Raw genomic sequence first — 13,731 nt, 5'->3', positions numbered from 1 at the left:
ACTGCGGTGTCTTTCCTGGCCTTCTAGCTGCTTAGGGGTCAGGCGGGCAGGGCCCGGCACTGTGGTGTAGCAGGCTAAGCTGCCGCCTGCAGTGCCAGCATCCCATATGGGTGCCAGTTCAAGTCCCGGCTGCTCCATTTCCAATCCAGTTCTCTGCTGTGGCCTGGGAAAGCAGTGGAAGATGGCCCAAGTCCTTGGGCCCCTGCACCCCCGTAGGAGACCCAGAAGAAGCTCCTGGCTCCTGGCTTCAGCCTGGTCTAGCCTGAGAGTGAACCAGTGCAGACAGATTCTCTCTCTCTCTCTTTCTCTGTAATGCTGACTTTCAAATAAATAAATATTTAAAAGTGAATAACTAGACCAGGCAGTCGGAATGCTGGACTTGGAAGGGCCTCTGGGGTGAGCCGTGGCTGGGGAGGAAGCCAAGCTTTCCTCGGGCCCCTTCTGTGTGCCAGACCCAAGGCCAAGTGCTTTACCTGCCCCCTCATTTACTGTCCTAGCAGCCCCGTGAGCGGTCTCACCTAACGGGGAAGACGCCAAGCAGCTGCAGAGCAGGTGGAAGGTTTTATGTGGGTTGGGTAGCCGGGAAGGCAAAGCCAGGATTCGAACCCAGGTCAGCCTGACGCCACCATTCCCTTGACTTGGGCCCTGCAGCCCGGCAGTCGTGTCCTGTAGGGGGCACAGTTTCCCTTCCTGGGGTTGAGGTTCTGGACGGTGGGTGCTCCCAGGCTTGTTTCGGGGCCCGCTGTCCAGCTGCTCCTCCCCACAGCTAAGTGGTGGGAAGAGACTTGATCTCCCAGGACCCACCCCCCCCCTCAGCATCCCCCCCCCCCCCTAGAACTTTCAGGTGCATCCCGTGGCTTCAGATCTGGTTTCCCCAGACCCAAGCCCCATGGAGCTAAACGGCCCTGGGCAGCTGATGGGTCTTTGGGGGTTTGGTGGGTGTGGCAGAGACCGAATGCCCAGGGGAGAATGGACTCCCCTGCTCTGAGGATCCCTGGGGCCTGGGAGGGGGCGGGAGAGGAGCGGACTTGCAGTGGGCAGCTGGGGAGGGGCCCTGTGGGGCCTCGGTTAGCTTGGCCAGCTGGGTAGGCCCTGATTTGCAAAGAAATGGAAAGATGGAGATAATTGCTTTGTGAGAAATGGAATGGCCTAAGAACAGAGATAAGTTTTCTCTTGATGTCCTCGCTGGGGCTGCAGGCTGGGGATGCAGATGCTGCCAGCTCAGGAGTGGGGGGGGGGGGGCGGGGGGCGGGGAGGGCTTCAAGCCCAGAAGCTGCACACAGCCTGGGAAGGAGGTGCTTTATAGCCCGAGGGGTCCTCCCCGCCCTAGGGTTTTGCTGCGATGTCTCGCCTAGCCTGTCAGGGATGCTTGCTGTCTGCAGGGCTGGCGGCCTCAGGGGACAGGGACCTGATGAATGGTCACTGCCGGCCTCGGCCTCCCTGGTGCCATTCTCAGGATTTGCAGCCTGAGGCTCCCCAGGCGTGGAGAAAGCAGAATTTATCAGAGTGGTGGTGGTGGCCGGCCTCAGAGGAGGGTGTTTTACATGTCTGGGAGGTGGCTCCAGGCCTCTGATTTATCCCAGTGGGGCAGGCACCTGGCTGGGCCTCTTTCTGCTGAGCCCCCCAGTCTGGGCACCCCCCCCCCTTTTTGGAGATGAAGATCTGTGGGTTTCTTCTGGAAACTTACGAGTTTTTTTAAGTGTGGGCAGATTAGAAAGCGTTCAGCATCAGCCCAGGCCCTGCGGGGCTGCTGGAGGGCAGGAGACCTCGGAAGGCAGAGGACGCACCTGTTAATTACAGGGCTGCACTGCTCCGTCTGGAGCTAGTCAGCCCCGGCAAGGCCACTGAACTGGGGGCTCAGGGAGCGGGCGCCCGGCCGAGAGCAGCAGGCAGACGAATGGGAAGGTCGGCGAGGCTGGAGATAACCTTGGCATTTGCTCCATCACCGCGATCTTGGATGTTTCATTGAGAAAAAATGCAGTGTGCTTGTGTTCTATAAATACTAGCCAGAGCCCTCTCTCTGCATGTCCGTGTGCTGAGAGCAATGTGAGGGGCCCGCTGGACCAGCCCCAGTGTGGGCTCCGACTCCCCTTCCTTAGGAGCCTGAAGGTGCCTTTTCAGGCAGGGGCTGGCCATGTCCCCGCACCCCCAGGTGCAGCACAAGCTGTGGACGGGGCCCCTGTCCGGGCCTTGTGCACGCATGTGGTGGCCCGGGCAGGGGTCTTTGGATCCCCATCAGGATGTCCCTGAAGCCCACTGCATCCTATGCCAATGGTTGGTGTCCCCATGGCGTGACGACACAGCATGGCTGCAGTCTGGACAGGTCTTTGGCGTCCTCCATCAGGCCAGACGCGGCCATGTGGCTGATGCCGAGGCAGGGATGGATGGGAGGCTGGGGCAGGAGTAACGGTTAGGTGACAGACGGGCAGGGCCCCGTGTGTGCAGCGCTGCGGGTGCTGGGCACACAGCAGTGGGCACAACAGGTGGAAACGCCTGCCCTTGTGAAATGTGTTCTCACGTGTGACCTGAGAGGAAGGAAAGGGCACAGGTTCTGAGGTCCAGAGGGAGAGCTGAGGCCACCTGCGTTGTCCCCCTCCCATCCGGAGCCGGCAGCAGGCATTATTAATTAATCACGGCGTGTATTCCCACTCAGCCCGTTTCTCAGCACAGGAGCCTAAGCAGCCACCATAATCCATCCCCGTTGCTGTGGGAGTGGACACCTCCGAGGGTCCATAAACTAGGGTCTGGCCTCCACCACTGTTGCCGCCAGCTCCCCTGCCTCCGATCCAGCTCCCTGCTAATGAGCCTGGGAAAGCAGCAGCAGATGGCCCAAGTACCTGGGCCCCTGCCACTCATGTGGGAGACCTGGAGGAAGCCTTTGGCTTGTCCAACCCCAGTTGTTATGGGCATTTGGGGAGAGAACCAACAGATAGAAGATCAATTCTCTCTCTCTCTTTCTCTCTCTCTGTCCTTCCCTCTCTGTCACTCATCTTTCAAATAAAACATATTTAAAAAAAAATGGAAGGGCCCTGGAAAGATGGATGGATGGAGGGAGCAGATCCCAGGTCCACTGACCAAGGCTCCAGTGTCCAAGATGTAGGCACAGCCAGGAAGAGGCGGCGGCAGGTGGAGGTGAAGCAGGTGGGTAGGATTTTTGCACAGATGGACCGTGAGGCTGTAATGCCTGACCCCAGGGCAGAGGCCATCTGTCTGTCTGTCCTCTGCTCCTGTTTATGACTCATGGCTAACGAGAGAGCTGGTGTCTGGCCAGGTGTATGCTGCCACCAGGGAGACAGGCTGGAACCTGCAGGTGCTGGGGTGGGGGTGAGGGAGGACCGGGCAGGAGGCAGGGGCCTCTGGTGGATGCCACCATCTCTGAGGTCTGCTCAGCCTCCAGGGTCAACCCAGGCCAGGGCAGTGCCCCGGGCTGGGAGGAGGCAGCCTTGGCTGTGATGTGTGCATCTCTCCAAGATGCCCAGGGGCAGGTCCCCCCACCCCCGCATGAAGGCTCCCAGGTGTGAGAATAAACAAAGGGTGTGGGCTCTGGGGGCACAGACTGAGGGTCTTCCTTCACCCTTGCCCTTGGTGGAGGGGAGCAGAATTTCTCAAAGAGGGGCAGTGATGGGCCTTGCTCATAGAGCTGCATCGCGGGAGGAGTCCATGGGAAACAGAACAGGACAGAAGCTGGGCGCGCGCAGATCCACGGCGAGTGTGTAAGATGCGAGCCTAACTCGCGGCTTTCCCCACCTCGCTCGCCCTCGGAAGCCTTTCTGTTACTGTCTCACGGGCCGCGTAGCCCGCAGAAGCCGGTCTCGGGCGCACCCTGTAAAGCTGCCTGCATCGGCCGCCGCTGCTCTGCTGTTGGTCCTCTCCAGCAGGCGTCACCCGTGCGGTCCTTCCTCCTCGCACTTGCTTCTGCGGCACCTGCCCCTGGAATCCCTTTCTCTGCTCTCCACCTTCCCGTATTCTGTCCATTCTGCATCCATCCAGTCCATGAGAGCTTTCATCTACTCACTCACCAGTGACGTAAGCCAGGCCCAGGGGAGGTGGTGCTCTGGGCAGGTGCATGGACTTCTACCTGTGGGCAGGTGTGAGAGACACACTTCCTGGCCACCTCCTCTCCCCCTTGTCTGGTGCCCCCTGCCCAGTTCATCAGGTGCAAAGCCCCCAGGCCCCCGGTAGGAAAGAGGCATCTCCACCATTGGGACATCCCTCCCTCCACAGCAGCGAGACTGGAAAGGCGTGTGGGAGCCAGCTGGTTTATTTACCTGCTTGCTTCCTCTGAAACAACACCGGGGCACTTTCTCATTTAATTCTCATGCCTAAAGCACATGGTGCCCAGACATTAACCTCTGTCATTGCAGATGGAGTGGTGGTAGCATTGATTTTTCCCTCTGTCATCCCATGCCCATGTGGCTCTGGGATCAGTCTGGGAGGCGGGGGGGAGGAAGCCCAGAAAAGTCTCACGTAGGTCTGGGAATACGATAGGTGCTCGATTAGCCTTGTCCCTCCATGCCAGGCCCTGCAGGGGTGAGTGAGGCTGGGATCTGAGATCAAACTCTAGCATGTGACGTTTGGATCCAGAGTGGAGGACGGAGGACATTGGGGATGAACCTGGAGGAGGGGATGAGCCTGAGGGCAGCCTGGGCTGACCAGAGTGAACCGGGGGATGATGGGTGATAAGCTTGCATCTTTTATTTTTTTTAAATATCTTACTACTTTTTTAATTTTAAAAATTTTATTTGATTGAAAGAGAGAGAGATCCCAGGCATCGTTCACTACACAAGTGTCCACAAGAGCTGGGCTGGGCCGGGCCAAGGCCAGGAGCTGGGAACTCAGTCCAGGTCTCCTACATGGGTGGCAGGGACCTAAGCACTCGAGCCCTCACGGCTGCCTCCAGGGGTCTGCATGAGCAGGAAGCTGGAGTCAGGAGTCAGAGCTGAGTGTTGAACCCTGGTGCTCTGTGTGGGATGCGGTGCCTTAGCCTGCATCTTTTTTTTTTTTTTCTTTTGAGAGAGAGAGATCTGGCCGGCGCGCGGCTCAATAGGCTAATCCTCCACCTAGCGGCGCCGGCACACCGGGTTCTAGTCCCGGTCAGGGTGCCGGATTTTGTCCCAGTTGCCCCTCTTCCAGGCCAGCTCTCTGCTGTGGCCCAGGAAGGCAGTGGAGGATGGCCCAAATGCTTGGGCCTGCACCCCATGGGAGACCAGGAGAAGCACCTGGCTCCTGCCTTCGGATCAGCGCGGTGCGCTGGCCGCAGCGCGCCAGCTGTGGCAGCCATTGGAGGGTGAACCAATGGCAAAAGGAAGACCTTTCTCTGTCTCTCTCACTGTCCACTCTGCCTGTCAAAAAAAAAAAAAAAAAAAAAAAAAGAGAGAGAGAGAGAGAGAGATCTACCATATGCTGGTTCACTCCCCAGATGGCTACAATGGCTGGAGCTGGGCCAGGCTGGAGCCAGGAACCAGGAGCCAGGAGCTCCTTCCAGGTCTCCCACGTGAGTGCAGGGGCCCAAGGAGTTGGGAGTCATCCTCTGCTCCTTTCCCAGGCACATCAACAGGGAGCTGGATCGGAAGTGGAGCAGCTGGGACTTGAACTGGAGCCCATATGGGATGCTGGTGCTGCAGGTGGAGGTTTAACCTTCTACACCACAGCTCTGGCCCCCTTAACCAGCATCTTACATGCTAGGGCAAATGCCCTCCTTGTGTTGCATCTTTTAGATGGAGCCAGGTTCAGGGACGGCATTGCAGTCCCGAGGGGTCTGGGAGACGTCACCTTCTGCACCCATGAGGCTGGGCGTCCTTCCCTCACTCACCAGCACAGAGGCAGACTCGGCCTCAGGCGGGGACCCTGCTATTCACGGCCAGGGAGCGGATGCTGGGAGCCCCTGCTCTGCAGAGCTCGCCACCGTCACGCCGAGGGAGTGAGGCGTGGGAGCTGGGCTCACTCGGTGGTCTCGGTGCCGCCTCCCTGGCTGTGTCTGTGCTGCCCTTCACTCCGTCTCCACGTCCTGTGTGTGCATCCACCCACCAGCACGCTCTCTGTGCCCTGCTCGGCTCTCCATGCATCTCACCACCGGTAGGAGTCAGGTAAACTGTCCAGACTCCGAGAGAAGGAGGGTTTTGTGAAGATTTACACAGGTCTCCGCTGGGCTGGCGCCGTGGCTGTTTAATCCACTGCCTGCGACGGGGATCCCACATCAGTGCAGGTTCAAGTTCCAGCTGCTCCGCCTCCAATCCTAATGTGCTATGGAGACTGTGGGAGATGGTTGGACCCCTGCACCCCCACGGGAGGCCTGGGTGGAGCTCCTGGCTCCTGGCTTCAGCCTGGCCCCGCCCCAGCCATCATGGATATTTGGGGAGTGAACCAGCAGATGAAAGATCTCTTCCTCTCTTTGCCTCTTTCTGTATTTTTCCTTTCAAATAAATAAAGGAATCTCTCTCTTAAAAAAAAAAAGCAAAACCATCTTGCCAGTTATGGCAAGGATGCCAGTTATCTCCGTCTCACGTCACCACGGATGCCGGGAGACTGGAGGAGCCGGCTTTTCCGTCCCACGTGGCCTGCTCGGCGGATACTGTAAGCCTGATAAGGAAGCAGCTTAGTGGCTAAGGTGCCTGCATCCGCATCAGAGGACCTGGCTTCCGGCCCCCGCATCGCTCCTGGCTCCAGCTCCCTGCTACTGCGAACCCTGGAGGCAGCAGTAGTTGGGTCTTTGCCAATCATGTGGGAGGCCTGGGCTGAGTTCTGGGCTTCCAGCTCTGGCCCAGCCACAGTCCCAGCTGTTGTGAGCATTTGGAGAATGAACTAGCAGATGGGAGATCTCAGTTTATCTGTCTCTGCCTTTCAAATAAATAAATACATAATCTTTGCAGAGCTTTGTAGGTTAGGCCGTGTAATGGGGGTCTTCTTGGGAGAGTGCTGGAGAATGCAGGGGCAGCCCACCAAGGAGGTCAGGGCCAAAGTGGGTGCCAAGGCAGGGCTTTGTCGACAGCTGGTACGCAGATTCCGTGCCTTCTCACGTGCCGGGTCCCATTGCGCGTGCCTCTATTTGACACTTGCTCAGCCCAAACCTTGCCTGGAAGAGGGCGTGTGTCCCCTCCTGACTCTCCCCAAAACTCAATACCAGCCCCGGAGCAGGGTCCGATCTGCAGGAGAATGGAGGGAAAGGATGGCTGGGGCCCCCATCTGGGCTGGGCTGTGTGGGTCTCCCAGGGCTGGGGGTGGGCAGGGGTGAGGGGTGGGGAGGCAGGAGCAGTTGTGCCCACAGCCTTCTGCCCTCTGCCAAGTGAGCGGAGACACCAGCTGGCTCCTCTGGCCCACCTGCTTTGCTGCATGCGTCTGACACCTGGCTAAATCTGCAGGTAGCCGGCTGACGTCCCAACCTCAGACAGACAGGAAAGCCCCGTGGGTGACTCACTTGGACCCCGCGGTCGGTTGCAGAGGAGTTGTGACACTTTGTCTCAGAAGGAGCTGCTAAGGAGGAGTTTAACGAGGGAGATGGGGAGTTGTCGGGTGAGGAGCTGCGTTTAGCCTCCCTTGGGACCCCAAGGGCAGCTGTAGAAGGCACCCCACCTGGACCGCCCCTATCCGATTGGCTGTGAACTCAGGGCCAGTGGCCACACCCCCAGGCCTAACCTCTTCTCAGTGCTAAAGGCTTTTGGTGATACTTGTCCTCTGTTAGCAGAGTCGCATTTTCAGTGGTGTTGGCTGGAAGGAGAAGCTACCCCGAGCTCTGGGGGGCTTTCACATAAACCCCAGGAGTATCCACATGTCCGTGAGAAATCTTGCTCTTTCTGTATCATCATGTTCATTCCAGCAGAGAATCCCGCCCCCCCGGAGGTGGCCCTGAGCCCCCCGCCCATGCTCCCAAGGTCAGCGATCCACACTGGGGGACCCCAGGACTGGAATCTGGGGTTCCTTAAAGCTGCAGGACCTCAGGGCCCCAGCGGGCCCCTCCAGGGTCATTTCAGACCCTCCTCCTTTTGGGAGGGACACAGGATCCCCTGTGGCATGAACGGAGGGGGTGACACCTCCTGCCCCAGGTGTCACTGCAGGGGCGTGGTTCAGACTGTAAGCTGCTTGGCGCAGATAGAGGCCTGGATGGTGTGGGTGGCCGACAGCCCCAAGCAGGCGACAGGAGCAAGGCTTCTGGTGGTGGCCTGGCCAGAGCTTCCTGGTGAGGGTTTTCTCAGCTCAGTTCCCTCCTCGACCCCCCTGACAGGTGAGAGGAAGTGGAGGGACGAGGCTGGTCTAAGATGCAGGAGCAGGAGATGGGGGCAGGTGCAGCCCTCGAAGGAGTACAGATACAGGGGGGTCTTGCGTCCAAGGGTGGGCTCGGGGGGCTCAGGTCGCCCTGAAGTGGTAGGCATGTTGGTGCCCATGGGTGTTTTTCCCAGGGGAAGGCCCACAGCTTTCATTAGGAGCCCACGGCCCTGAACCAAAACCTACGCGGAACCCTGTCTGGAGTTCCCACGCTCCTCTGGCTCTCGCCTCCCCCTCTCCAGGGGCCCGGAACCTGAGAGCTGTTACCACTCACGTCAAAGCCTGCACGTGCAGGACCCCAAGTGCTTGTTACACACAAGGACGGGGACGTGGTCTGCTTTGTGGGGCTGTCCACTGCGAGCCCACAGGTGCCGGGGACACGCTCTGATTCAACACGCGGCCTCCTGTGTTCTCCTGCACAGGGCCCGGGATGGCGCGCTCCGTGGCGGGGCTCCTGCTCATCTCCCTCCTGCCAGCCGCTCTCACCCTGAACCCCGAGGACCCCAACGTGTGCAGCCACTGGGAGAGGTAAGAGGTGGGACTTGAATGCTCAGGCACGCCCGGGGATTGCCCGCGGGACAGGTACTGTGGGGACAAGAGCAGAGTCCAGACGCACAGCCGGTGGACTCAGGCTGGGCCCATGGTCCAGCTGGGGCACGGTGCCATCACAGGAAGGCAGGATGGGACAGTAGATGCTGTCCGAGGCTCGGCGCTGTGCCAGGTCAAGGTGGAGGCAGCTTGCACCAGGCTCCGTAGCACCGTGGACAGTGTGCTGCCCTGGCCTTCTCTGTCCATTTTACAGACAGGGTAGGAGAGGCCCAGCTGGGCTGCAGTGAGTGGAGGATGTGGGCTGTGGCCCCAGAGGCCACTCTGTGATACTATGAGGTTCGCCCTTGTCTCCCAGGACTGGCAGCACTGTGCCAGCTCGGGCGTGTGGCCAGCAGCCTGCCCTGGGCAGGACGGGGGAGGCCCCTGCTGCTCTGGTGGGGTCGGGGCAGGGGCTGCCCCGGGGAGGGTGGATGAGGTTGTAGGCGAGGAGCTGCCACATCCTGGCTGCAGCTCCGAGCCCTGGGGGAACCGGCCAGGGCTCCGAAGGCTGACTTTGAAATCCAAGGTGAAAGTATTGATTTTGGTGAGCGCGAAGACACTGACCAGAGACCAATCAGGAAAAACAGAATTAAACCCTGGGATTGATTGGCCGCGCCAACCGGGATGACGCTACCACTTTGATGTTAATAAATCACATGAATAAAATTCAGATGAGGGCCCGATGGGGGACGTGGATGGCAGAGGAGGAAAGGCGGGCTGGGCGGTGCTGGCCCCAGTCCTGCGAGGGTGACCGGCCCAGCCCCGCGGGGAGGCAGGGGCCGGAGGCAGCGGACCAGGCCCACGCAGGCACCACCTGCAGTGGCCGATGCTCGGCGTGGAGTCCTAGGAGAGGGGAGGCCGGAGACAAAGGCAGGGCCGCGGGTGCCCCTTCTAGTGTACGGGAAAGAGTGCGAGAAGACCTCGGTGCTCCGGGGCCCGGCTTTCCTGCCCTGAGCTGTGTGACTTTGGGGAAGTCTCTCAACCACTCGGCGCCCACTCCCACCTCTGTGTGATTATCCTCACCTCCTGGGCTTGTCCGGGGGTCCAGGACACCAGCTGCAAGAAGGAGCTTTGAGGGCCATAAAGCTCGGTTGTCGCCTCTGCTGGTTGACCTGGCTTCCCAGTGGCTCTGACCTGGGGCCCTTTCCTCCAGGGAGCCCTCCCTGATTTCAGGGCCTCTCTGTCTTCCCTCTTTGCTGAGTCCCAGTGGATTCGTTCACCGAACTCTCTAATTGCCTAAACCTGCCCAGCTTGGAGAAATCTGGCGTCTCCAGTGGTTCGGGTCCTCCGCTGAGGCTACAGCCTGGCTGGGAGGACCAGGAATGGAGCAGCGGCACCGGCGAGGAGGCCTGGTGATGCCTCGTGATGCCAGGTCGCCGGGACGCCTGGCTCTTCTCGGCTTTTCCATGACGAGATGCATGTGGACGGGTGTGGCCAGTGCCATTCCAGAAACACAGCGCGGTCCCTGCGGACCACTTAGGGAGAATTTCCCAGCTAGATTAACGCTTCTGGCGGGCTCCTCATTAATTATGCTCCTCCACCATAAAGCCCAGCATCAAGCCTCCCCTGGCTGGAAAAGCCTGGCTCTGTGAGATTAATCTGGCCCCTTATTAGCATGCTGGGAAGGGAGCAGCATTAAAGCACTCAGCCGTGAAAGCAGGGGCATGCGCTTGGGTCGCAGACTTGGACTTGGCACAAGGTCCCACTGCCAGACCTGCTCTGCCCAGGGTGTCCTGCAGAGCTGGGTCCGTCCCCCGTGGCACCCCTGGCCCTCTCTGCTTCCCTGAGCATCAGCCTGGAAGTGGAGCCCGTCCTGGGTACGAGTCTCATTCCTTCTCGCCCCTCGGTGCCTGGTGCAGGCAGCGAATCATCGTCCTTACAATCACTATTATTACCTGCCGTGTAATGATGATGATCAGCATCTATTAGGCACCTACTGTGTTTTTTTTTTTTTTTTGCATTATGGATTTTTGCATGCCTTATGTTTTAGCTTCCCACCGAGAGGTAAATATTATGGTTGCCCAGCTTTAACCCTAAGCACGTGGAGTCGCTGGGACTGTGTATCCTGGACTTACAGGCGAGGATGGAGGCTTGTCTGCAGTAAATGGCAGGTCTGAGAACACACAACACCAGGCTCCGAGCCTCGGCACTCTCACCTGTTCATTCTCCCGCCTGGGAGGGAGGAGTGCCGGGGATGTGTCGGAGCGCAGGGGCGCATGGGATTTTAGGGTGGGAATAGGCCCAGCGGGGTGTGGAGCTGCCCCAGCGTTCCTGGGTCGCACCCCCGGCCCTGGACGTGTGCCTGTGCCTGTTCCTGCGCTGGCTGTGGGGGCACTCCCAGGGGGCCACTGCCCACCACCCTGGGCCCCACGCACTGCTGCCTGCAGCTGGGTCCCTGCTGAGTTCCAAACCTTTGACCTTTCAGGCATCCGAGAGCCTGCAGGTCGCTGGCCTGCCCAGGCCTCTTGCGAATGAGCCAACGTGTTCTCCTGGGGCATAGCAGGTGGGCTGCTGCAGCCGGGGCGGCCGTCTGGCCCAGGGTGGGGAGCCTTCTGGGGAAGCCACGGAGTGCTAGCGGGTTGCTGGTACCTCGCTGCACTCCCTGTGGCAGCTGCCACGCGTGAAGGCCCTTTCCTGCAGCCCTCGCCCGCAGCGGCCGGGGAGAGAGGCGTCTTTTGGTTGAGCTGAGGTTTGCTTGCGTGTGGCCTCCACCTGCCGGTCTGGGTTTACAGGGAGCAGGCAGGATGGGAGTTTCTGTGAGGAGGGCTGGGGGCATGGAGCCCCAGTGAGGAACGGACGGTGCGGTGCCTGGGGAGCTGGGGGTGCCACCGTGCTCGCTGACGTCTGCTTCCTGCCCTGTAAAGTGAGAGTAACAGGGGGCAAAATGCTGGACACAGGCCGCTCCTCTCTGCACCTTGGCTTCTTCCTCTATAAAATGGGGCTGCCGGCTTCCCAGAGCCGCGACAGGGATCCACTTCCGTGTGTGTGTGTGTTTTGAAAAGTCACGAGGATCTGAACAAGGCATTTGTTAAACTGGTCAGCTCTGCCTTCCAGACCCCCCCCCCCCCCCCCGCCATGCTTCATGCATTCTCTGTTAGATGAACTAGAATTCCAGAAGACGAGTTGGGTTGAAGGTCGGTAGGGATGGGTCCTGGACCCAGCCTGGGCTTGGGGAGGTTGGAACACGAAGGATGCTCAGGGCGGGAGGAGGAGGATGGTTGGGGGTAGGGGAGACGGCACTGTGCTATGAGCTCAGCCTGCCACGAGCTGACCACGGCTAACACCCCCCTGTCTGGCTCTTAGCTACGCTGTGACCGTCCAGGAGTCATATGCACACCCCTTCGACCAGATCTACTACACACGATGCACAGACATCCTCAACTGGTTCAAGTGCACCCGGCACCGGTGAGTTCCACTCTCGGGTGAGGGGCGGGGCGGAGGCGCTGGGCTGCCTGGGCTCACCTTTGTGCTGATTAGCGACAGGCTCCGGGGTGGACGTGCACCCTCCTCCCTGGACTCCCCATGCTTGGCTGATGGCACCTTTTTGGCTGGAGGGACTTGGGCAGGGCAGGCCGGAAGTCCTGGTGGGTTAATGATGGATGGAGACTTGGTGGATAGATACCCCAGCCTCCTCACCCTAGGGAGAGGGGACGCCTCTAGGGCCTGTTCTACACTGAATCCCAGATCTTTCTATTTCCTTAGCAGGCAGAATTAGGGGGAGAGAGAGAAAGAGAGAGAGAGAGGCGCCTATCCACTGTTTCACTTTCCAAATGCCCGTGATGGCTAGGGCTGGGCCAGGGCTGAAGCCAGGAGCTGTGTCTGCAATGCAGGTTTCCCACCTGGGTGACAGAAACGCAGTAACTTGAGACCTCCCCCAGCGATGATGCTTCCCTGGGCCCTGGCGGCTCAGAGGCCAGGGCTCCGTGGCTGGGTGAGCGAGTGGCTGCTTATTAACACAGGCTGCAGCCCTGCCCCGTGAATGCTTCTGCTGAATTATTGAGTGGCCTTGCAGCTTTCCCGAGGGCCGGGGGAGCGCGCACGCTGACAGCGGCGCCGTCCGCCCGCCCCGGCCAGAATGGCTATTGGAACTCAGCGTCCTTCCTCTGAGAGCAGCCGGCCCCTGCCCTCTCCTGCTCCCCAGACTGGAGCAAGCCAGGACGGGTGGGCCGGAAGCAGCAGGTGCTGTCTCTCCCAAGGGGTGGGGCGTGGGCCGTTAACAAGGCCGAGGCTGAGGCCACTCCCTTGGGAGGGCTTGGGGACATCCCGTGCAGTGCGGAGAACAGGCCGGAAGCTGCCAGGAGCTGCCTTCCCGTACCAAGGAGGCAGCTTCACTTCGAAGCCAGCCTGCCTTCTATTACGGGCTTTTGACAAAGTAGAATGACCTTAGCTTCCGACATCCCTAAATATCACGGCTTTCCCCAGAGGCCTGCGCCATCGTTTGTCAGGAAGCGGAGCGGGAGGCCTGTCCCAGGGTGTATGGGAAGACTCCCTTCCGAGCTGGCCCAGGCCCTGGGGAAGCAGGTGCAGGCATTCCGAGGGCCACCATGGCGGCCCCTGTTGCTCTGGGCAGAGGAGCTGTCCTGGGGATAGGCTCCCCTTGGGTGCTGATGACGAAGTGGACGGGGCTCCAGCTTCTGGGCCTAAGGACTTGGGGTTGAGTCCTGGTGACACGCCAAGGTCCCTTCGGCTCTGTGCCCCGACGGTCACTTTGGCCTCCTCCTGTGGGGGAGGGGCTTCGCCTGTTGGGACCCCGCCTGAGTCCTGTCCGAGGATGCAGTCCTCACCCCCTCCACATCCCCCTCTCATCTTGCTGCTTCCCGGGCGCCACCCAGGGGGGTTCCTGCACGGGGCAGTGGGGTAGGCCCAGCCTCGGGATTACGGTGA

The 13,731-nt window shown here is 60.0% G+C and overlaps 1 protein-coding gene across 18 annotated transcripts in view; it reads left to right on the top strand.

Annotated features, from left to right (window-relative positions):
- MEGF11 (multiple EGF like domains 11) overlaps positions 1 to 13,731 on the top strand; it is a 320,058-nt gene that overhangs the window by 97,404 nt on the left and 208,923 nt on the right. For 17 of the 18 annotated variants that reach the window (XR_007910143.2, XR_007910144.2, XR_007910140.2 and 14 more), the window contains exons 2-3: positions 8,682 to 8,787; positions 12,151 to 12,252. Coding sequence is in view for 12 of the 18 variants with exons in the window: in XM_051821840.2 (XP_051677800.2) it covers positions 8,690 to 8,787; positions 12,151 to 12,252 (200 nt within the window). In the remaining 6 variants the exon portion in view is untranslated. Of the gene's footprint in view, positions 1 to 8,681; positions 8,788 to 12,150; positions 12,253 to 13,731 lie in introns of those variants that run through there. The other variant, XM_051821842.2, reaches the window with a different exon arrangement.

The sequence above is a fragment of the Oryctolagus cuniculus genome, chromosome 12 (genome assembly GCF_964237555.1).
Source record: "Oryctolagus cuniculus chromosome 12, mOryCun1.1, whole genome shotgun sequence".
Classification (NCBI taxonomy): domain Eukaryota; kingdom Metazoa; phylum Chordata; class Mammalia; order Lagomorpha; family Leporidae; genus Oryctolagus; species Oryctolagus cuniculus.
Note: the sequence above shows the minus strand (reverse complement) of the source record. Positions and strands in the feature narration are given on the sequence as shown.